The 25,217-nt window shown below is 47.1% G+C and overlaps 1 protein-coding gene across 1 annotated transcript; it reads left to right on the top strand.

The window, feature by feature from the left end:
* Nucleotides 1–23,263: 23,263 nt before the first annotated feature.
* On the top strand, nucleotides 23,264–24,478 carry LOC147108339 (uncharacterized). Its single transcript, XM_086006009.1, has one exon. It carries the CDS (start codon nucleotides 23,657–23,659, stop codon nucleotides 24,476–24,478), a length of 822 nt encoding a protein of 273 aa, XP_085862135.1. The 5' UTR covers nucleotides 23,264–23,656.
* The last annotated feature ends 739 nt before the right edge of the window (nucleotides 24,479–25,217 follow it).

Below are 25,217 nucleotides of genomic sequence, written 5' to 3'. Positions count from 1 at the left end.
TTATCCACCCATCCGGCGCCTTGGAGGCTGGCCCTCAGCGATGCCTTTAACGATCTGTGGAAACGTTCGCACAAACCGTTTGCTTGCGGGTGATAGGCCGTGGTGCGGTGAAGCTTGATGCCGAGACCCTGGGCCACAGCGTTCCAGAGCTCAAAAGAGAACTGTGGACTGCGGTCTGAAGAAATGTCTGCCGGAACGCCAAAACGTGCGACCCATGAGAGGAATGCTCTGGCGTCATCAGCAGACGTAGTAGACGCCAGGGGAACTGCCTCTGGCCATCTAGTAGTACGATCGACCACGGTGAGGATGTGTGAACCCCTGTGATGATGGAAGCGGCCCGACGAGGTCCACGTTGACATGGTCGAATCGACGTTCTGGTACTGCGAACGTGGCCAATGGGGCCTTAATGTGACATTGCACCTTAGACGTTTGACAGACGACGCAGGTGTTAGCCCAGTCGCGGATATCCTTACGCATTCCTCTCCAGACGAACTTAGCCAACATAAATTTTTGAGATGCCTTCATGCCAGGATGCGAAAGCCCATGTATGGCGTCGAAAACTTTGCGGCGCCAGGCGACTGGAACGATCGGGCGGGGATCTCTCATGGGGACATCGCAGAGTAACAAGATGCCTGCAGCATGGAATTGCACATCGGCCGGTTGGAGGCTAGAGGTGTCGGTGCGATACGCCTGTGTTTCAGGGTCGGATGCCTGATCGGTAGCCATGAGGGCATAATCGATGCCCAGCTGGACCGCCCGTACGGTCGCGCGAGAAAGGCAATCAGCTACTAAGTTGTCCTTGCCAGCTACGTGTTGGATGTCTGTCGTGAATTCTGAAATGAAAGTTAGCTGTCGCTGCTGTCGAGCCGACCACGGTTCGGCAGTCTTGGCCATGGCGAAGGTCAGTGGCTTGTTATCTACAAACGCAGTGAAGGGACGTCCTCCTAACAAAAAATGGAAATGGCGGATAGCCAGGAACAGCGCCAGCAACTCCCGGTCGAAAGTGCTGTAGTTGCGTTCGTTGCGCCGGAGTTGGCTGCTGAAAAACGCCAGTGGTTGCCACGTCCCATTGACCCACTGTTCCTGCACAGCGCCTATGGCATAGTCGGAAGCGTCGGTGGTAAGGGCGATGGTGGCACCTGGCAGAGGGTGCGCCAACATAGTTGCATTGGCTAGAGCGGTTTTTGTGTTGTCGAAAGCATTGTCCATGTCGACCGTCCAGGCTATTGTATCCTTTCCGGCCTTGCCTTTGAGGGCCTCGTAGAGGGGCTGCATGAGTCGTGCTGCCTTGGGCACAAAGCAGTGGTAGAAATTCACCATGCCCAGGAATTCTTGAAGAGCCTTGGTGGACTGCGGCCTTGGGAATGCCGTAATTGCTTCAAACTTTGACTGCAGCGGAATTACGCCCTCCGAAGTAGTGCGGTGGCCCAAGAAGTCAATCTGTTGTAGGCCGAACTGACACTTGGCCGGGTTGATTATGAGGCCATGTTGGCTGAGGCGCCGAAAGAGGGTGCGGAGATGGCAGACGTGTTCCTCTTTGGTAGAGCTGGCTATCAGGATATCGTCAAGGTAGACAAATAAAAAGGGAAGATCCCGCAGGACCGAGTCCATCAGTCGCTGAAAAGCCTGTGCGGCGTTCTTGAGCCCAAATGGCATCCGTAGAAACTCGAACAGTCCAAAGGGAGTGATGACAGCAGTTTTCTGGACGTCCTGTGGTTGTACGGGAACTTGGTGGTAGCCACGGACGAGGTCGACCTTGGAGAAGATAGAGTTTCCCACCAAATGGGCGGAGAAATCCTGTATATGCGGGATCGGGTACCGATCGGGAGTAGTGGCGTCATTAAGGCATCGGTAGTCCCCGCATGGCCGCCATCCATCGCCGGGCTTCAGGACGATGTGGAGAGGCGAGGACCAGGGACTATTCGACCGGCGAATAATCCCCAACCGTTCCATCGTGGCAAACTCTGCCTTCGCAGCCGCGAGCTTGCCGGGTTCCAGGTGCCGAGCTCGCGCGTAAACCGGAGAACCAGTCGTAGTAATGTGGTGTTCGACACCATGCTTAGTGGCCGAGGAGGAGAAAGTGGGCTTGGTCAGCTCCGGGAATTCACCTAATAGGCGAGTGAACTCGTCCGGCGAGGACAACGCGCAGGAGACATTGTGCGACGTTGCAGAACTATGGAAGCAAGGGATGGAGTGGAAGGTGGCCGCGTTAACCAATCGACGATTTCTTACATCCACCAAGAGGCTGTTGGCGCATAAGAAATCCGCGCCGAGGATGGCTTGCGAAACCTTGGCTGTAATAAATTCCCACTGAAACCGTTGCCCGCCGAAGCACACCTGGACCCGCCATTTGCCAAAGGTACGAATGGCCCCGCCATTAGCTGCCTCGAGGGAGAGGCCATGCCTCCCAGACTGAATATCGAGTGCTGAGGCAGGAAGGATGCTACACTGCGCCCCGGTGTCGCATAAAAAGCGCCGGCCTGAGAGGGAATCTGTAATGTGGAGGAGCTTCCCGGAATTTCCAATCGCCATCGCGGCCGCGGAACGTCCCTCAGGCTCGGTCCTCCTTTTCTGGGGTTGCTGCTGGTGTTGATGTCGGGTTTTTTTTAGGCGCGAAACTGCAGGGAGGGCGGCAGCCTCTGGCTTTCACGCCAAAACGGGCGTGGTAAAAGCACAAGCCGGGGGATGGAGGCGTCGGAGTGGTGTTCGCGGGGGAGGGGTGCCTCGTGGCGGCGCAGTGTTGCCGCATAAATCGCATCCGCTTCTGCAGCAAGTGCTGCGCAATCTGCGGCTTCCAATCTGACGAGGGCAGCCTGAACCTGCTCGGGTAGTTGACTCAGGAATAACTCCCGAAAGAGGAAACATTGTGGTTCTGAGCCAAGGAGCGTCAGCATCTGGCTCATTAACTCAGATGGCTTGGAATCGCCAAGCCTGGGCAAAGCGAGTAGCCAGCGGGCACGCTCCGCCTTCGTGAGCCCAAAGACCTGTATTAACCGCGCTTTACGAGTATTATACTTGCTGTCAGCCGGGGGGGTTTCGAGCAGGCCGATGATCTGTGAGGCCGTGGAGCTGTCGAGTGCAGAGACCACGTAAAGGTAACGGGTCTGATCCGCAACGATATTTCGGAGTTCAAATTGTGCTTTCGTCATCGACCTGAAATGTTAACTCTGTTTCTCTCTTCACAGATGCTGCCTGACCTGCTGAGTATCTCCAGCATTTTCACAATCACAATCACAATCACAGATTTCTGTTTTTATTTCAGATTTCCAGCATCTGCAGTATTTTTTTTTTGTATAAATGATGAGAGATGTTCCCTTCAAGAAGCAGTCTCACACCGCTTCAAATTTACACCCAAACTGTGATATAACAGCCATTTAAAAGTGGCAAGGTGGATCCATCATATTAATTAGGAACTGTTAAAAAGATTTGGTATGACGTTTTAATACCAGATAAAATGGACCTCCCCTCTCCCTTCCAATGCTCTTCTGAATTCAGAAGAAAATGATTGGGAGCAAAGTCTCTGCAAAGGTTGAATCACAAATTCACACACACAGCTCTGTTGTCATGGAACTGGTCGGACTCCGGTTAGCCTGCAATAACAGGTGTCTGCCAAATGTGCATCCTAGCAGGAAGATACAGATCTCAGACCCATAGCTGGATTATAACTGGAGCCTTCGAGACCAGCTGTTATATGAACTGCAATATACACCTTCGTCGTTGAATTAAGCCCCTTCTCTTTCTGACAAGTAATCCTATCTCAGCCGGCAGCAAGGACTTCAGTTATTACAATGTACAGCTGTCAATACATTGCAGCTTCTGATTATTACTAATAATTAAATTTGATTGAATCAAGAACTTTTAATGAGCAGTAACAATATATTCAATTACACTTCAATCAGGGTAAGCAAGTGGAAATCTGTCACTCAACACACTGGGTGTGAGAAACAGTGGCCTGGAAATTTCTTAGAGCTGGTCCCGGTCTGCTGGTGTAAGTAAGTGTAGTGGATCCGACACTCTTCCGATGAAGTTACAATGGAGGACCTGGACCTACTCCGAGGAATTTCTCAGCCAGTAATTATATTTTACAAATAATTATTTATATAATAATGAAAACTATTATAGGGAGGCGATTTGGTTCATCTTCATTTTTTTTTTTTGAGTAGATGCTCCATCTCTTACTTCAATATTATTAATTGTAAAAATCTGGAAAGAAAACACAGGTGGCCCATTTCATGGTGCACAGAAAGGCCTTTTCCACTGTACATTGTGATTTGTGTGGCTTGGCACCTTATACAATTCCTGACCCTTGCTGTGGGTAATATGAATTTTTCTTTATGCATCTATTTCACCAAAGCGTGCACCCCCCTCCACCACCCTCTGCCACGCCCCGCCCAACCCGGTCACTGGCTATTGCTGGGATACGGTTCCACAAGTCACTTTCATTATCTCATCCAAATGGCCATTGGGAGTCTAGACCCCAAAAAGATAGATTTTCCTCTGTTTTAGCACCCATTTTCAGGCATTCCCTGGCCAGTCTCGAAATTTGCTGCTGCTTTCGTCCAACCTCTTACCTTCCCAAATATTGAGATCCCATAGTACCTGCCGAAAACCGACCCACAGCATGTAAATCCTAGTCAAGTGAGTGTGCATAGTGCAACATTTCAATTTCCCTCTTCCACTGCATGGGCCCCACCTCTAAAAAGCAATGTCAGTATAAAGGTGGCATTGCAGGTTGCCAGTGGCACAAGAAAACCTGAGCTCTGCCACTGACAATTTTGGAAAAGTTCTGAATTGAAAGAATCATTTACCTTCAAATTATTTGACCTGCAGTTTTGCCCATCTAAAATTAAAGAGTTGGAAAATTGCTCCAGGGATTGAAAACTTGATTTTTGTAACCTGGAAAAAGGGGAAGAGGAGGATCAGAAGGAAGAACTGAGGGAGGTCAAACTGGTAAGGCACCATCGACACACATCCTCAGAAACCCACTTCACCATGTCTGTCAATCCAGGCGCTCCTATCCAAACTGGTCAAGGTGCCAATACTTGGGGAGCTTTTTGTGTCCTATGGAGGGTGCGGAGGGATGTAGCCAAGTTGTGTCAGCTACTTGTCCCAGACCTGGAACCTACATCAACTCAAGTCACCGCAGTGGCAGAGGCAGAAAAATCTCAGGGGGTCTCAATTTTATATTCCACAGGTTCATCTAAAGCAGCATCGGGGGATGTGTATCATATTAGTCATCAGCTGCTGACCACTGTTAATACAATTTACGGATGCCCTGCATCTGAGAGCTGTCCAGTTTCCCTCATTCCTGATGGACTTGTGCAATACAATTTTACAATCGACAGGACATACATCACCATAAATGCCACTCTGCAGAGTGCTATAAACTGTCAAGAAGGTTTCACTCCATTAATGTGCAGCTGGTTTGAGATGACAAGCATCATGCATGTAAACGTCCACTACCCAGGGAGCATTCACGATTCTTTCATCATACGACAGTCAAGTATCACAGCACTCTTCACCAGTCCAGGGCAGAATCTGAATGGATGCTCCATGATGAGGGCCGCCATCTACCATATACGAGTCTGCTGCAGAACCTGAGAAGCACCGAGCTTCACCAGTACAATGAGCCACATTGTGCCAGGGGGATTACTATGAAACACAGCTTTGTTACACTTCAGGTGTTTTGATAGATCCAGAGGTCCACTCCAGTATAGTCCCACCAGAGTCTCCAGGATCATTGTGGCGTTCTGCACACTCCAAATTTTTACCATCAGAAAAGTACTGCTTCTTACGGACTGGAAGATAACTCTGGCAACAGGTTCGAGGCTCTGGCTGACAAGGCCCTGCTTGTGGGACTTGCCGTGAATGAATTGGCAGCCACATTTACCTACAAAACACAATAGTGGACCTATGGAACATGCTACCGGCTAGTGGGGTGGACACTGATTTCCTGAGTTCCTTCAAGTGCGATCTGGACCCATATCTGGCTGTGGCCAGTTTAAAGCAGGGTTCCTGCTCCTGATTGGTATTCAGTAAGCCATGCTGGAAAGTGCACATGTTTGGAATGCAAGGCAAAGCTGTGATACTCACCTTGTTGAATAGCCTGCTGACACTGAACTTACACATGAAGATAGGGACACAAACAGGAGTAGGCCATTCAGCCTCTTGAACCTGTTCCACCAATCTATTTGATCATTGCTGATCTGTACCCCAATTCCATTTAGTGACTTTTTTCTGTATCCCTTGATACGTTTACCCAACAACAATCTATCAATCAGTGTCGAAAATTTCAATTGATCCAGCATCCACAGCCTTTTGTGGAAGAGAGTTCCAGATTTCAACTATCCTTTGCTTGAAAAACGATTTCCTGATTTCCCTCATAACTGGCTTAGCTCTAATTTTAAGATTGTGCCCCCTTGTTCTACATTCCCTGACTAGAGGAAATAGTTTCTCTGCATCTACCCTATTGAATTCCTTTATCATTTTAAACATCCCTCAATCTTCTAAACTCAAGGGAATACAAACCAAGTTTATGCAACCTATCCTCACAATTAAACCTTTTATTATTCTGGTGAATCTGCACTGTACCATCTCCAAGGCCAATATATCTTTCCTAAGGTGCAGTGTGGAAAACTGAACAGTATTCCAGATGGGGTCTGACCAAGGCTCTATACAACTGAAACATCACTTCCTCACTTTTGTATTCCAGCCTTTTTATCAACGGCCAACATACCATTGGCCTTTTTGTACCTGTCCACTAGCTTTTAGTGATGTGTACCTGAACACCCAACTCCCTTTGCTGATCTACATCTCCAATCTCAGACAGTTAAGAATATATCTTGATGTCTTTCTCGGATCCAAAGAGGATGACCTCACACATCTCCACATTGAACTCCATCTGCCATAGTATTGCCCACTCACTTAATTGGCCCAGAAATTCAGGTCGGAGGCTTCCCGCAGGTGCAAGCCTCCGACCTGCACTTACCTAGCGCGCCGGCCGTTGAGCTGTGGGCCCACGTGGGATTCCGATCCTGGGCCTCCTCCAACTGCCGGCGCGCAGTGCTTGCGTATCCCAGGGGCGCAGTTAGTTCGATGCGTCCCCTGGAATCACGTGGGCCATGGAGAGCCAATGGTAGCAGGGAATGCGTCATTCATAAGTTTGACAGGAAGAGCTGTCAAAACTATACTATAAGCCCCAAAACATCACTAAATCTTCAAATAATTTTTTTTTTTTTAAATCACATTTTTAAAATAACTATAAATTACATGAAATAACTATTTTAAACAATAATTTAAATTTTTGAAAAAATTAATTACATTTTCTAACAGGGCTAAAAATAAACTTACCTTTCTTTAAAGTATTTAAAAATAATAAACCTGTGGAAAAAATGTTTTAATTTTAATTAATTCACCACTTACCTTGTAAAAAGCAGGCCTTGTGCCTGCTTTTTAAAAGTGTAACTCCTGGAGACTTACCCTCCTGGAAAAACCTGGAAAAAAAATGTAAGTTCGATGCGCATGCACTGCCTCTCCTGCGCACGCGTTCCACCTCACAACCCCTTCTTTCAGGGGAACGGAAGTGCCGGTTTCCCGCGCATGCGCAGTGCATGCACGTAACCGGCACTTCCATTGGGCTTACGGGTGAGTGCCCCGTGCGTACTCACCCGTGGAGACCCGAATTTCTGGGCCAATCTGTTTGTCCCTTTATAACTTCCTGCTCCCACCTACACAAATTACTCTGCCTCCTAACTTAGTCTCACCTGCAAACTTGGATATACAACTCTATATTCCATCATCCAACTCAGTAATATAACTGGTGAAAAGCTGAGCCCCCAGAACAGATCCTTGGCAATACCACTTGTCACATTCTGCCAATCAAGAGAACAAACTCTTTACCCTAACTCTCAGTCTCCTACCTCCCAACCAATTACCAACCCATTTGGGAGCAGTACTGGAAGGCTACTGGTGCCCATGAAACCATGAATCAGGAGGGGAGAAAGAAACATAATGGGTCAATTCCGTGACCCCAGTGAAAATGCCACATTGAAAGAAAGTGCAAGTTGGAGACATAGTTACAATACTAGCCCCGATTCTCCAACCCAAGTTCCCTCGGAGTGCAGCTCCTTGTTGGTAATTACTATATTTTAGTGAAAATAAATTGAAAGGACGTGGGGGTGGAAACTCTGATACACTGGAGGAATGCAATGGGAGGAAGTGAATAGAGGCGCTAGGAGTTTGAGTTTCTTAAGTTTCCAGGTTCTTATGTATACTTGCTTAGTTTTTTTTTTAAATGGAAGAAATAAATTATTTTAGTCAAAAGTGCTGCTTGGCATGTGGTTGGTGGTTAAACCTGACTAAGCCCCTCCATAACAGTCCCATGCTGCATGCAAACATTGAGATCAGACCAAGTCTTCACGCACAAAACACTTTGCGCCCACTGTTCTAAGCAACAAAATTATTCTGGTATGCACATGGATGAAAAAAGAAACATTTAGTGATTAGACAGCACCTCCTTGAGTAGTCGAGACATGCATCACAAAGTAGTTAACAGTTAATTTGTTTTTGAGCCCACAATCTGCATTATCCATTTCCTTCGCTGAAGCAAGGTTAAAGTGGAGAGATTTTGAAGATTTTAAGATAAAAGCAATTTTGCAGTCTCCAGCTGATTGAGTCCATGTTCTGGTCGAATGCAAAACTGTCCAACTTTAGGATTCAGAGATAGGAGAGCTGATTGAGAAGGTGATTATATACTGAAGGGTCACCTTTGCAGAGATAAACACTTTGTATTCTTAATCAGCTCCTGATAGGAGTCCAAGTGTAGGCTCTCGTATTTTGGAGACCCGTCAATCATCTTGCAATTATAGGAACATCGGAACAGGAGTAGGCCATTCAACCCCTCGAGCTTGCTCTGCCATTCAATGAGCCTAGGCCCTAAGCTCTGGAATTCCCTGCCTAAACTTCTCTGCCTCTCTTTCCTCCTTTAAGACACGCCTTAAAACCTACCTCTTTGGCCAAGCTTTTGGTCACCTGCCCTAATTTCTGCTTATATGGCTCGGTGTCTTGGGACGTTTTACTATGTTAAAGGTGCTATATAAATACAAGTAGTTGCTGTTGAGATCATGGTTGATCTGCGATCCAACTCCAAATACCCGCCTTTGGCCCATATCCCTTAATACCTTTGGTTAACAGAAAGCCATCAATCTCTGATTTAAAATTAACTATTGATCTGGCATCAATTGCAGTTTGCGGAAGAGAGTTCTAAACTTCTACCATCCTTTGTGGGTAGAAGTGTTTCCTAATTTCACTGCTGAAAGGTCTGGCTCTAATTTTTAGACTATGCCCCCTAGTTCTAGAATCCCCAACCAGGGGCAATAGTTTCTCTCTATCTACCCTATGTCCCCCTTACTATCTCGAAAACTTCCATCAGATCACCCCTTAACCTGCTAAATTATAGGGAATACAACCCTAATTTGTATAAATCGCTCCTCGTAACGTAAACCTTGAAGTCCGGGTATCATTCCGGTAAACCTACATTGCGGGTGTGGTGCCCAGAACTGCTCACAGGGGGAATTTTCCCAGCCCTGGGGCGGCGGGTATGGAGGCGAGACTACCGGGAAAATGGCAGAAACTGGGAGCGAGTACTGATCCCGCTCCCAACCCGCCTCCGTGCCATCTTCCTGGGAGGCAGGCCCCTGAGTCACACGAGGTGGGAAGGGGATTAGAGCCAATTAACTGCCTGTTAACTGGCAGTTTTGAGGCTTTTCCCCATTTTACACCTGCAATTGTGGGCTTCCAGGGTCAGCGAGGCGAGCAGTGGGTCTGCGGGGGTGAGAGGGGTCGAAATGTCAACTGTAGAGGTGAGTGATGGGTGCAAGTGTGGACAGGTAAGTATGAGAGGTGAATGTAAAGTGTGGGAAAAAGTTTCCTTACCTTTGCTTCTTTCTGCAGGCTTCAACCTTTGAGGGTCCGGAGGTGCCTCATCTCAACAGCAGAGATGACAGAATGGCTGCGGCATTCTCAGGTGCAGCAGCCATCTGCTTAGGAGAGGGGTCTTGGTGAGCCTTCTGTGCAAGGGCTCACCTTAGAACACAGATTGTCAGTATTTGACAGCTTCTCAAAGCTGTCAAACGCTGACAATTCATGTCAAAAAATTTGACAGATGAAGCATCATACGCTGACATCATCTGTCACTGGCTTTCCCTTAATTGGCAGGTAAGGGCGGGTTAACAAGGCCAATCAAGGGAAAATAGCGTGGGTTGGTCAGACGTCGCTAGGAGCGGGACTGAAACTCGGAAACCAGAAGTCCCGCCTCCAGCACGTCTCCATTGATAAAATCCAGCCCCAGGTGTGGTCTAATCAGGCCTTTGTACAGCTGCAGCATAACTTCTACCCCCTTGTATTCTAGTCCTCTAGAAGACCAGCATCCCATTAGCCTTTTTGATTATCAAATCTTACATCTTCAAAATGAATCCAAATTTATTTTTTCAGCCCTTATTTTTATTTGGATGAGCACTCATGGGATACGTTTTCAAGTGAATTGAGGGATGAGGCAGCTCAGAATGTCAACTGTGGCTCAGTTAGTAGCACACTCGCCTCCGAGTCAGAAGGTTGGGGACTTGAGCACATAAATCTAGGCTGACACTCCAGTGCAGTGCTGAGGGAGTGCTGCATTGTCGGAGGTGCCGTCCTTCGGATGAGACGTTAAACTGAGGCGCCATCTGCGCTCTCAGGTGGACGTAAAAGATCCCATGGCACTATTTCGAAGAGGAGTAGGGGAGTTATCCCCGGTGTCCTGGCCAATATTTATCCCTCAATCAACAGAACAAAAACAGGTTATATGGTCATTATCACATTGCTGTTTGTGGGAGCTTGCTGTGCGCAAATTGGCTGCCGCGTTACCCACATTACAACAGTGACTACACTCCAAAAATACTTCATTGGCTGTAACACGCTTTGAGATGTCCGGTGGTCGTGAAAGGCGCTATATAAATGTAAGTCTTTCTTTCTTTCTTTCAGTTTAATCAAAATTCAAAATGACCTTGCATGACTTGACCTAGAGCAATTTTTGGCAATGAACATTGATTGTGGAAGGCCCATCTGATCTGCTGAACCACGAGTAAAAGCCAGTCCATGTCCAGTGGTCCCAATTCATCACAATGTGCAAACTATTGATACTACATACCACACTGTACAAACCATTAATGCCAACACATTTCACTGTGCAAACTATTGATGCTAACTCATGGGCAGCAAGAGTGGAAACAACACCACTCTGCACTTGCTAGCTTAATTATGGAGGCTAGAAGGTCTAATTATGGAGGCATTGTACCTCAGTACTTTGTCTTATGTTCACAGCATTTTGTTCTCTTACTAGCAAACCCGGGTTTGTAACCCATATTATTTACATTTAGCCGACTGAGACCTGTGTTTGCTAATGTATTTGCATCAGTAGAATATAGCTGCCAATCATCCATGTTTGGAACAAATATCAGAGTTACTGGCTGCCAGCCACACTGCACATATGGAGGTCGCAAAACAGCTGATTTCAGCGCTGGCTGGATCTGCCCCATGTGGTTCATCTCTTCTGTAGAAGAAGCAGCTGATCAAGTTTACAGTCAAACGATAGCAAAATACTGTTTCTCTCTCCACGGATGCTGCCCTGGCCTGCTGAGTTTTTCCAGTGTTTTCTGTTGTTTTGACAGTCAAACTCCTGGTTCATGATTCTGGCTGTTCCGCAAAGATACAGCTCATCCTCCGGCCCCCTGCCGCCGCCAATGTGGTCGGAAGTCAGTTCACTCAAAGGTGTCTCATTCCCTCGCACTGCAAGCACAACTTTCCACCCCGCTATGTTCTTAGCCTAAGTGCTCCCCATTCACTCTGGGTGACATGTAGCCCTTCCTACAGTGCAATGAACTGGGATAGTGGAGCAGCAGCAATCAACTTGCTGCAGTTGTTGCAGGCGGGAGCCAAGCTTTCACGATGGTGGGAAGGAGCAGGTCCTGGCGCAACGACTGGGCAGGCAGAAGGCTGGGCCAGTTCTACAAGAACATTTTCATTTATTACAGGCTCATCCATCCACTGTAGATCCTGGGGCTTTCAACATAAATTAATGCTTTTTGTTAAAATTGATACAAATTCTCTCAATAGCCCAGAGGATGGGTTACATTTGGTCCCCATCTCTAACTCCCAATACTACAGCAGGGAGCTTACAACTCCTGATGACATGTTCCTTGAGAGTTATGCTGGAAGGAAACACCATCTCATAAGATAGGGATAGAGGGGGGTTGACAACATCACATACCTTGCTATGAAATGAGCATTTTATAAGAGCTCTTCTGATGTCCTGTGTAACATTACTGCCTCAACCAATACTGTTGTGTATGTACCTTTAAGAGAATAACTGGTCTCAGACTGCAATACCGGCAGTGACCACCCCTGTATAAAAGGCGCTAGAGAGCCTCTGTTGGTTAGATTCGTTTATGCCTTCCACCAGTAAAGATCATTTTGTTTTCTCTCCTGCTAGTCCGTGTCTCAATCATTCACGGACTTAACACTGGCGACGAGGTAGAAAGAACTTACCTGCAACTCAGCAGCAGCCCTGACGACGTTGAAGGTCGGAAGGAAAAAAAAGAGTCCATTGAAACTCAAGGAACGGGCGTCGACCGTCAATCATCAGGTTCAAGGCTTTGCAGGAGCGACTTTCCAGAGCCAGGCTGGGTTCCTCGGTCCGTGGTTTCCCAGCTAATCGGGCTGGTGGCAGGTAGTGCTCTAATCCCTCCTGGGCTGCAACGGGGCCGGGCAGCGAGTCGGGAAGCAAGGAGAGAGAGAGAGGGTGGAGCACACAGGGCGCGGCCGGTGTTTCGAAGCTGGGCAGCGTTCGGACCTCAGAAGAGGGAGGGAAGTGTCCCAGAGGGTCCGCTCCACGACGGGAAAATAATAAAAGAAAAAGAATACGCGCAAGAAACCGTGGAAAGCAGCGCTAACAACAGCGGGGAAGAAGGAAAAGCGTGGGAGGTGCCATTTTGTTAAATCGGGGAAGAAGGCAAAGCGCGGGAGGCGCCATTTTAGATTTGCAAGATGCCGAAGACTGGCTGTATCACTGCTTTTGATAATACATTAGAGGACTGGACCACGTATGTGGAAAGAGTCGAGGTATATTTCTAGGCAAATGAAATAGCGGAGGGGAAAAAGGCATCAATATTACTAAACTTAATGGGCGCTAGAACGTACGGCCTATTGCGGGATCTGATTACTCCAGCCAAACCGAAGGCGAAGAGTTTTAACGAAATTGTTGCTGTTCTACAGGAGCACTTAAACCCTGCACCGCTGTTGATAGCAGAAAGACTTAAATTCCACAGGAGAACTCAGCACAAAGATGAGAGCAATGCTGAGTATCTTACGGAACTACGCAAGCTATCAAAGCACTGCCAGTTCGGAGCAGGACTGGCAGATACCCTACGGGACAAATTTGTCTGTGGACTCCTGAGTGAAGGAACACAGAAGAAGTTACTCGCAGAAAAAGAGCTGACACTAGATAAGGCTTTCAGCGTGGCAGTATCGTATGAAGCAGCAGCCAGGGGAGCTGCAGAAATTCAACAAAAACCACAGGAATACGGCACCAACGAAATGACACGGGGATTTGCTAAATGTTATCGCTGCGGCAGAACTAACCATGACCAGAAGGACTGCTGGTCCAAAGACAAAATATGCAGACAATGCGGGAAGATTGGACACATTGCACGAGTTTGTAGGTCTGGGAAGAAGACCAGCGACAACAAAAAGGCTACTAAGGAACCGTACAAGAAAGTACAAAAGATGACGGACAGTAGTTCCAAAGACCGGATGAGCGATAGTGAATCCGAGAACAGGAGATTAAGCTGTCTCAAACTTTACAATGTAATCGCAAAAGAGGATCACTGAACCATTTGGGTCACCCTCACGATAGCAGGGTCCCAAGTTAAAATGGAATTGGATACAGGATCAGCGCTAACCGTCATGAATCGACGAGACTATGAGCAGCTATTTTCACACATACCCTTGAGACATCCATCGTCTTGACGACGTATACGGGGCAAAAAGTATACCCCAGAGGAAAAATAAGGGTGCCTGTCGAATACAATGGCAAGAAAATACGGAAATTGTATCTCTACATACTGCCAAATGGTGGACCACCGTTATTGGGACGGGAATGGATCAGGAAGATAAACTTAGATTGGCATTCCATTCATGCAATGACGGTGGATGGTAAAAAAGATGAAGACGTCACTCCTGGACGATTGTCAACAATCTTAGCTAACGCCAAAGAGGTATTTCAACAAGAACTGGGCACGCTTAAAGGCGTAACCGCCTCGTTAAAAATAGAAGAGAATGCAGTTCCCAAGTTTTTCAAAGCGAGACCGGTACCATATGCAATTCGTCCAGCCGTCGAGGCAGAGCTGGAGAATCTGGAGAAGGCGGGCGTGTTGTCTAAGGTCGACTGGAGCGAGTGGGCGACACCCATCGTTCCTGTCATGAAAAAAACGTTAAGCAATAAGTCCGGAGAGCCAAGGAAGATTCGCATCTGTGGGGATTTCAAGGTGACGGTGAACCCTGTCCTTCACACAGTACAATATCCTCTTCCAAGGATAGAAGACATCTTCGCCTCACTGTCTGGAGGGAAGCGTTTTACAAAAATTGACATAGCACAAGCATATTTGCAGATGGAGGTTGAAGAGTCCTCTGGGAAGTATCTCACGATAAACACTCACAAAGGTCTTTACCAATATCATCGATTGGTATTCGGAGTAGCATCAGCTCCGGCGATATGACAAAGAGCGATGGAACAAGTCCTGCAAGGGATTCTGGGGACTCAGTGTTACTTGGACGACATCCTTGTAACAGGTGAAGATAACAGTGAACACCTTAACAACCTAGAACAGGTGCTCACTAGACTATGGGAACATGGGCTGTGAGCCAACCGCCCCAAGTGCGAATTTTTTAAGAAACAGATATCGTATTGTGGCCACGTGATTGATGAAGAGGGGTTACATAAGTCCCCTGACAAAATTGAAGCGGTTGTTAAGGCCCCAGAGCCTGAAAATGTGTCGCAACTGAGGTCATTCCTCGGGTTGGTGAATTACTATCATAAGTTTTTGCCGAATTTGTCGACAATTCTGCATCCACTGAACGGGGGTAGCATGGAAATGGAGCGATGATTGTAAACGTGCTTTTCAGAAGAGTAAGGACTCAATCACTTCGAAGGAAGTATTGGCTCACTACAACCCAGCACTGCCAATCAGGCTGGCGTGTGATGCGTCTCCCTACGGCATTGGGGCGGTACTGTCACATAAATTCCTTGATGGTTTGGAGAGGCCAATAGCTTTTGCGTCACGCTCGTTAACTTCTGCCGAGCGTAACTACGCCCAGATTGACAGAGAGGCCCTCAGCCTAGTGTGGGGGGGTGAAGAAGTTCAATCACTATCTGCACGGTCAAAAATTTACTCTACTAACCGATCATCAACCTCTTGTCTCCATTTTCAACCCTCAGAAGGGCGTACCGATAATGACAGCACAACGGCTGCAGAGATGGTCCCTTTTCCTAGGGGCACACCAATATGACATCGAGTACAGGGGAACTAAACAGCATGGAAATGCTGATGGATTGTCACGTCTACCGTTGCCGACGGTGGAAGAAGAAGACCTTGCAGTGGATCCAATGGAGTTATTCCACTCGACCATAGTCGAATGTCTCCCTGTGACGAATGCAAACATAGAAAAGGAAACACGGAATGACCCGACACTATCACGGGTCTATGATTTAACGGTGAAGGGATGGCCAGCACATGGCGAACCACTGCTGCCAGCATTTTCGTCAAGAAGAGAACAGCTGTCAGTGTGCAGAGGAACCTTGATGTGTGGATCCAGAGTAGTAATTCCACCTAAGTTGACGGATAGAGTGCTCAATGAGCTTCATGAGGGTCAGCTGGGTGGGGTAAAAATGAAGAGCTTAGCCAGAGCATTTGTGTGGTGGCCGGGAATCGATAGAGAAATCGAAGAGATGACCAAGAGCTGTGCAGGATGCCAGGAGGTCCAAAACGCCCCACCACAAGCTCCTCTGCATCCATGGGAGTGGCCCTCATCTCCATGGCAAAGGGTGCACATTGATTTTGCTGGTCCCTTCATGGACTCGATGTTTTTAATTGCGGTGGATGCACATTCAAAGTGGCCAGAGGTAATAAAAATGTCCTCAACCACCACGGAAAAAACTATCGCAGTTTTACGAACCATATTCGCCAGGAATGGGCTGCCTGAACAGATTTGCTCTGACAATGGACCACAGTTTGTGTCTGAAGAGTTCCGGAGGTTCTTAAAGAACAATGGTGTTAAGCATTACACATCTGCCCCATATCATCCAGCCACTAGTGGATTGGCCGAGAGGTTTGTCCAAACATTCAAGAAGGCTATCAAGGCAATGTGTAATGAAGATATACCCCTACAACACAAGGTGGACAACTTCTTGTTTGCCTACCGGAATGCGACACATGCGGTTACCAACCAAACTCCAGTCATGATTTTCTTCAATCGAAGACTACGATGCCGCTTGGATTTGGTTAAGCCAAACGTCCGAAGAGATGTGGAGAACAGGCAGTTTCAGAATATGAATGAAAGGCCGACCAGGAGTTTTAAGATAGGTCAACCAGTTTTGGCCCGGGACTACCGCACTGAGAAATGGCAGCCAGGAACGATTTGTACATGACAAGGACCTCTCATGTATACCGTGGACGTTGGGGAGAGCATTGTAAGACGCCATGCTGACCAGATTCTAGAGTCACTGGAAAACGTCAACTCCACACCACGATCTGATACACCTGGTAATGAAATCGACGTTCCAATTGCAGCTACCGCAGAACCGGTAATATTGGAAGCAGATGAACCAAACGACGACATTGATGCCGACTCAACATTGCCAGAAGAACCTGATACTCCAAAGAGGTGTTATCCAGACAGAATCAGGAAGCCTCCTCAAAGACTGAACTTATAATTGCTTAAACTTAACCAATGTATCTAGCAACAGTAATTGTGATTGTAATTCATTATCATTAGTGTTAAATGAATGTTATGTACTGTTTATCTAAAAGGGGAGGAATTGTTGTGTATGTACCTTTAAGAGAATAACTGGTCTCAGACTGCAATACCGGCAGTGACCACCCCTGTATAAAAGGCGCTAGAGAGCCTCTGTTGGTTAGATTCGTTTATGCCTTCCACCAGTAAAGATCGTTTTGTTTTCTCTCCTGCTAGTCCATGTCTCAATCATTCACGGACTTAACAAATACCACCATGAACAGATTAACTGGTCATTCACCTTGTTGTTTGCAGAATCTTGATCTTGGTGTGTACAATATGGCTGCCATCTTTGTCCACATAACAACAGCCACTGCATTATCAATAGCTCATTGTCTGTCAAACACCGATGTGATAAAGATATTATACCATTGCAGGTCTGTCTTTTGTTTTGCATTATTCATCCACAATAATAAATTGTAATTGAGCTTATTGGGAACCAGGGCACAGTATTCAGATTTCCTTTCACATCATGCTTCAGGTTCAACACTGGACAGGCCTTAGCTACAGCTCCAAAATCCAGCTGCCTGTATCCTGTCCCACACTAAATCCTGCATGGCCTCTCGTCGTCATTGATCTAGCACATCCAATCGGGCAATAGAAAACTCCCTGGCATACTCAATATGACAGTGCAAAGGTCTTGGGACACTTAATATTCACCCAAAACAGCAGCAGTAAATTCAGTATGGAAGATGGAAAGGTTATTGTACATTTGACATACGGCTGGTTACAATTCAAACCAAATAAAACATGAAAATAATAAATTTGCAGGGGTCAAGGATGAAAACAAATTGAACAACAGGAAACATCAAAATTCAAGTCATGATCCCACCCATTCCACTTCCTCACCCTTGTCCCTTGTCCCACCTCTTGCCCTGTCCTCATGGCTCATGACACCCTTGTGCTAACCATGGACAGAAGCAATGTACAGGTACAGAAGAATTATTATTCAACATACCACTAGGATCTTTAAGAAACACATCAGATGTCTCAACTGATCAGGAGCGCATTTCAATACAGTTCTCACAGCAATAATTACAATCTGCTGCATGCACCATAAAACTTTGCCTGCAGAGAGTTGTGGCTATGCAGGCAGAAGAACAGGATGGTGAAGCATTGGCAGAGCAAAAGGGTGAAAGTAACAATGAAGAATTAGCTGCCAACCAGGAAGATTGGCAAGCCAGGAGTTAATTCAAGATGTTGGCCTAGAAATTCAGTGCCCTTAGCGCCGATTTTGCGGCGCTAGAGGGCCTAGCGCTGCAATTGGCGCCGGCGCCGAAATTGCCTGGGGCCCTTCCGCCGCGGTAGACCGGTAGCGCTGCGCCGGCACCGATGACGTCATCGGTGTGCGCAGCGTCCCGGTTGCCATGCCGACGGGCCCCAGCGCCGAAATTCAGTTGCGGCCGCCTCGCCCGTGGCAGCCGCAACTAAGACTCTGGCAACAGAGTCTTACATGACTTTGCGCCGGCGCATTAAAGGCCCCGCGGCGGCCGGCCGCTTTCCCGCCGGCCGCCTGGCCGCAGCTCCCTCCCCGGACTTCCCCACCCCCCCCCCCCGGAACAGAAGCAAGCCCGGCACTTGTCCGAGGTGCCGGGCTCATTTTTACAATGATTTTCGCGGGCCGCGGCCGGGTGCAGGCAGCTCCTCCTTAAGGGAAGGAGGCCTGCACTTCCCGAACCTGCCGCACCGCAGCGGGTGCCGCAGCGCCGGAATAGCGCTGATATTCAGCGCGTAGCGCCAGTTTTCAGGCGCAAACAGCTCTCAGCAGCGCCGGCAGCCGTTTGGGCGCAGAACTATTGAATTTTTGGCCCGCCCAGCGCGACTTAGCTCCGGCACTAACTTCCGGCGCTAAAGCCGTCGCTGCGCCAAAACCCAATTTCTAGGCCGTTATTTCTTAAATCTATGATTTGTACTTGAAAAATAGCTGTTCCCAGCCCACCACCTTCAGTTCTTTTTGCTCCGTTCCAATCTCAGCACAATGTTCATTAATCCCTTGTGCTGTGTGTGAATATTGCTAGTGTGGCTTGCAACAGCGTTTCCTCGGGCTGCTGCTGCTTTATTTTAACATGTGATACCTACTATTCCTTCTAAGTGATACCCTGTGGAAGGGGAAAAATGCTGGCTAGCTGCAAGGTTTCACTGACAGCCCGGTGAACCTCAACCTCCTTATACTGTGCATCGCTAAAGCCCTGCATTTCAGTCAGTCACATCTGATACTTTTTGCTTGCTTTCTGGCACATCTACTGTCAAGTTTGCAGGGATGCTTAATGGGCCAGATGAGGTGTTGCTTTGACAGCCTGCCTCCTAATACATTCTTACTCCAGCCGTACCCCTATTGCTCACTCTGTGACCACTGATCTCTCTGGGAGCAGAACTTTGGGTGGTTATGAGGTTTGTAAATCCCTATCTCAAGGCAATGTCCTAGCATGTTCAAGATTTGAGCCTATAGCAGCGCAGAATTCATGAAAGATGCTCCCGCTGTGCCTATGACCTGTGTTATTGAGGCCCCTGTTGCAGATGACACTGAACCTGTCACTCGCTCCATGGTACGCTGCAGTGCTAAGAACTTACCACCCAAGACTGCGCAGATTCAGCTAGTAAACTTCTCCATACTTCTTCCCAGAACTCAATGTTTTCTTGAATGAACACAAATGACTCAGACAATTCTGGTCAGACAGTAACCTCCATCTACAACCAAGCCCTGTGAAGTCCGAGTCCCGAGACACTGCAGCAGAGGCTGGAACCATGCTGGAACTCCAGCCCTGAGCAATCAACACCAAGGGCAGCAAGCGCATGGGAACACCACCACCTCCAAGTTCCCCTCCAAGTCACACAGCATCCCGACTTGAAAGTATATTACCATTCCTTCATCGTGGCTGGGTCAAAATCCTGGAACACTGTGGAAGTATCTTCACCACACGGACTGCAGCGGTTCAAGAAGGCTGCTCACTACCACCTTCTCAAGGGCAATTAGGGATGAGCAATAAATGCTGGCCAGTGACACCCAGATCCCATGAACGAATTTTTAAAAACTTACTCCTCATGCTGTGCTACTTCCTCAAACTCACAATTTAGTGTGCAGTTGTGCTGGTACTTGGTATTGGTGATGCAGGGTATTGAGGTACTCACTTGTTCAGGGACACTTGCTGTGACTGCAGTCCATTATTCCAAGAGAACAAAATGTCAAAATACTGTCGCTAATACCCACTTTTCGCACTACTTTCATTCTTTCATTCCATGAGACTATGTGTGAACCTATTCCATTGTAACAGCCTGTCTGACAGCTACTCAGTAGGACAATATGGCATTAAATGAACATTATGGTCTTGACACTAAGCTCAGAGGAAGTGGTTGGCATCACCATGCCCCATTCCCTTAATTCTGTCATGACCAATCAGTTCAAGGATGGCCTTTCTGAAAGCAGTCAATGGCCTGAATTGCTTTGGGCCACTTCCCGTACATGTCTGTCTGTGATTAGAGGTTAGTGGGTCCTGCAAACAGGAGAAAAGTATGGAGATATTGAAAATTCATAAAGCCAGTGACAACATCATACAGTGGCACAGCTTCAGGAGCACATTCCATGCTACCAAATGAGGATGCATATTCCTAAGTGAAGCCCCTTAAAGAATTGTTGCTGTGCTCGCAGATGCATTTCTTAATTGTAACTGCACAATTCATGGACAGATTTTTATTAGGTGAAAGGTATCAAGGGACATGGAGCAAAGGTAGGTAAATGGAGTTTAACAGAATGGCGGAACAGGCTCGAGGGGTTGAATGGTCTACTCATGTTCTGATGTTCCTTGCCATAGCTCTATTATGGCAGGATCCTATCCAGGTAACCTGGTCTTACTTGCTTACCATCTTCCAGCATTTAAAGATTAAACTGTCAGTAGAAAGGACTTTTTTGCATGTGTACTTAAGGTGCTTGCCAGGTAGAGCACAATCGGTGCCCTACTTCAACAGATTACTTGCAGTCTAACATATTTTCTTAATGTCTTTCCAGCTCCTAGGACACTGCATTCACCCTTTCTCCCACACCCTCCAACTTTGGGCAGTGGCCATCAGTCTCATGCTCTGCATCCCTGCTCTGCCGGACTCCTTCCAGTAGGCCTCCAGTGCTAGTCAGTAAACCTGCCATTCCTTGCTCTACTGCACTCTTTTCCTCAGCAATATTGCTGTAATAACAGAGGCCTTAGTCTCCCCAGTCCTGGGAAAGTGCTCCTTATTGAAGTTCAGCTAACTATCAGGATTATTGTTACTCCTATTCACTGTTTCAGGGTTAAAGTGCAGGTTTTAGCATCAGTAAAATCAGGTGTTAAGCAGCTTTCTTTGCAACTTTCAATAACCCAGAGTAACGTTCAATGAAGACTTCAATAGTGCACCAACAGCAATAGCTAGGCTTAGGTGATTCTGGAAAGAGAATGAGTTGAAGGATATAGTGAGAAGGTGGGTGGGGAGAGGAGAACAGATGATGAGGTGGGTGGAGAAAGCACTGAAGGATATATAGTGAGAAGGTGGGTGGGGAGAGGATAGTAAGTTTTGAAGGATATGCTAGGGTGGGGGTGGAGGGGACAGTGTTGAGATCAATCAATAAAGAAACTCTGGCCTTTTCCTACTAAAAATTCTTCTATCATTCACTTCAGGCACAGATTTGGTTCTCTGTCCTCCTAATCCAAATTTTTTTTTAAATGACTTGCTCCATTTCCCCTTTCCTCTAGTATTCCCAGTCAAAGTACCCCAGGCACCCACCTTTACTTTACTAGTGGTGTTGGTGGTCGGTGGAGATGAAAGCTTTTGGCCTAAAGTGGGCCTGTATGACACTGTTTCAGTGGCGTGAATTCCAGGAACCTTAGGAAGTGGAGTGCCGACTATAACTGGTGGCCCTACATAAAAGAAGATTCAGCTGAGTGGCACTTCACAAGGGAGTAGCTAAAATAAGTGTAGGCTTTCAACGCAGTGGATTGTATCAATGTTCAGCTGCAATAAGTATCGACCTTATCAAAATGTATTTTTGAAAGTCGGAACCATTTATTAACTTGCAGGAAATGCAGCTGCTGTGGGGTGTGATGGTGTTAGTAGTCATGGTAACAGTGAAAGTGGCAATCAAATGGTAGTTCTAATGCTCATGGCAGTGAATGCCTCTTCCACAATTGGTGACTTTGATGCTTTCTTGTTGCCCTCTTCTATAGTGGATGGTTGAGGTGGTGGGAGAACTAGTTGGGAGATATGGCAGTACAGCAGCCACAATCTGTTCTACCACCTGCCTGCTCCTCCCTGCAAGGGGTGGCAGGGGTTGTCATCTGTTTGTATCTACCTCCTTTTTGTGTTAAAATAAGAACTTTTAGGAACACAAAGGTTTTAGACTCAACAAGACCATCACATTCTTGCAGTCCACCTTGCCACCATATTTCTTCTCTCTCTTTCACATGTTGATCTGCCTGCGTGATGAAAGATTTCCTGATCTCAGTCCTAAATTGAACTTTTCCTAGTCATAACCTGTGTCCCTTTGTTCTACTCTTGCAATAGAATTTAAGTATTATTGCTGAGTTACTTTTTTCAATCCCTTAACTATCTTGGATCCCTCGATAAGATCACCTCTCAGATACCTCCTTTCCAAGGCCTAAATTTATCCAGCCTTTCTTCCCAACTCAGACTTTTGACACTAGAGATTAACCTTGTGGCTCTTCTCTGCACTGTTTCCAGTGCTTGAATGTCTCTCATGTCTCGGTGTGGGAGAAAACGTATTAAACATTAAGGCATGCTGGGATACTTGACCACTTTACTAATTGAACAAAGTACACTAAACTAGTTAAAACTAAAAGAACTGCTGACTGCCATAATGAAGTCAAGCTGACCTTTTGGCTTAGGACATCTGGTGATAAAATGTGAACATGTTAATCTGTTTCTTGAAATGTAATGTAAGCTAATCACCTGAAGTTGTTTACCTTGCTGTATAACTATGAGTGCTGTACATTAGTAATTTAGAGTGCTGGTGAGCAGTAGGGACTGCTGCAGACTCTCCGTGATATCACGTAATAAATTCCTAAAGCGAACCTCGAAGTCTCCGTCTGATAGTTAATTTCCTCAACAGAATTTGGCGTAGTCGGCAGGATCCCTAACAACGGGTTCTAAAAGAACTAAGAAGGTATAGCGTCGACCTTGTATATCACTTGGCCCACTTAGGCTCCAATTAGACAAAGGAAATTTAAAAAGGGACTCTCCTAAAAATAAAAGGAAAGTGCCCGGTGCCTCCCAGCTGAAAGGGGGAGAGCACCTAGCGCGTCCCAGCTGAAAGGGGGACGGCGCGCGGTTGCCTAGTTATCCGGCCGGTGACTCATGCTGAGCCAAGAAGCCCGTCAGGCTGAGGCAAGACTGCTGAGAAGAGAGAAAAGACTATGGCACCGAATTAAGTAGCTACAAAGAGAATAAAGGGTTGACTTCAGGATTCGCGGACGGAAAAACCGGTGAGCGCTCATTGTATTTTGTGTATATAAAATAACCCGCGGTTGTATAACCAGTAAGTTTAAAACTAAGTTACAGGAGTAAGGAGAAGATGGGAAATAACGGCAGTCGAGCGGATTCGTCCGAGCCTGCCAAGAAAGGAGCCCGAGGCAAGGTAGAACAGGAGGCTGCAAATGGTAAAATCAAGATATGTAAAAGAACGAATGACAGAATAAAAAAGCTCGTGCAACATCGAAAAAAGGTAGGAGATCCCATCGTTCCACCGGGTTCGCCAGCCGATACTGTAATAAAAGAAACAGGAGACGATCGGTATGCGGTAACTTTTAGTAGTGATCTGTATGGATGGTCGGGTGGAGATTGGCCTTATGGGGGAAGTTTTAAAATACCTTTAATAAAAGAATGGGAAGAAATTACTAGAAATGAAGGAGGGGATCCTGAGTGGGACACCCCCTATATGTTATGGTGCTTTGCTAGGTGGATGGAAGTAGCAAAAAGACACCAACCCCCAAAGAAGAAGGGGAAACAGGAAGAGGCAGAGGCTAGTCAGAAAAAGGAAGAGGTGCTGCCTAAGGCTCCTGTTGTGGGAATGTATCCCCGAACCCCAGCGGGAGATCCGGTTGAGATGGGGGAAGAGTTAAATAATTTACTAATGATAGCGGCTGCTCTAAGACAGCAACCGGCACGATTTCCGGCGCCGCCTCCATACAATCCACCCCCACCCGCAGATGAACCCGTAATTGAACCTCCTCCTCCAGCAGAGGCACTCGGAGCAGGAGCTGCTGCACTGCCTGGTAGTAATGTACAGGACCTACCCTCACGTAACGGACCTACAACTAGGTCACAAACAAAAGAAACAGCCCCTAGAGACAGAGGCGCGCTCGAACCTGACACTACTACCCATCAACTTCCTTGAGTCATGATAGGAGAGGTGGCAGTGTTAAAACCGTGGTCCCCAGCGGAAGCTAGAGCTATGATAGCCGAGGCACCAGGCCCCTTAAAGAAGCCCACTGCCTTTCATAATTGGCTAGAACAAATATGTACCATTTACAGCCTTCTTCCTGGGGATGTGCTAATGCTGCTAAAATGTGCGTATGGGTCCTCATGGTCGACCCTAAGGGACGGATTTGCTGTTCCCCCGGGAGAAAATGGAGATTGGCGACAAGATGATGTACAACTGGACCAGGGAAATGAGTCTTTTGCTCACTGGTTAGAACATAGAGGTAAAGAGGCTATAATGAGGAGCCAAGAAGCATAGTGACATAGGAGAAGTTACTCGATGTCTGCAAAGAAAGGAGGAGACAATTCCTGATTTTGTAGCTTGATTTAAAAGCAAGTGGGAGGAACATGCGGGAGTTCCGTCAGCAGACAATGGACCTTTGGCAGTACAAACACTGCTAAACTGCATGTTACCCTTTCAAGCTCAAGCCTTTAAAATGATTAATCTAAATTGGCAGACTCAGCCCTGGGTGGACGTAGTCACTGCTCTGGTAAATATGGATAGGGAAGGACTCTTTACTCAGTCGAAAGAGCAAAAGCCAAAAACAGCGGGGCACTATTTCCAACAGAATAGAAGAGGATTTGCAGGAAGAGGAGGTTATGGTAGAGGCAGAGGAAGGGGAAGAGGACAATGGCAAATGAGAGATAGATCACAG

This window comes from Somniosus microcephalus, chromosome 13 (assembly GCF_052327205.1).
Source record: "Somniosus microcephalus isolate GS21.2 chromosome 13, FLI_Smic_1.0, whole genome shotgun sequence".
Taxonomy (NCBI): Eukaryota; Metazoa; Chordata; class Chondrichthyes; order Squaliformes; family Somniosidae; genus Somniosus; species Somniosus microcephalus.
Note: the sequence above shows the minus strand (reverse complement) of the source record. Positions and strands in the feature narration are given on the sequence as shown.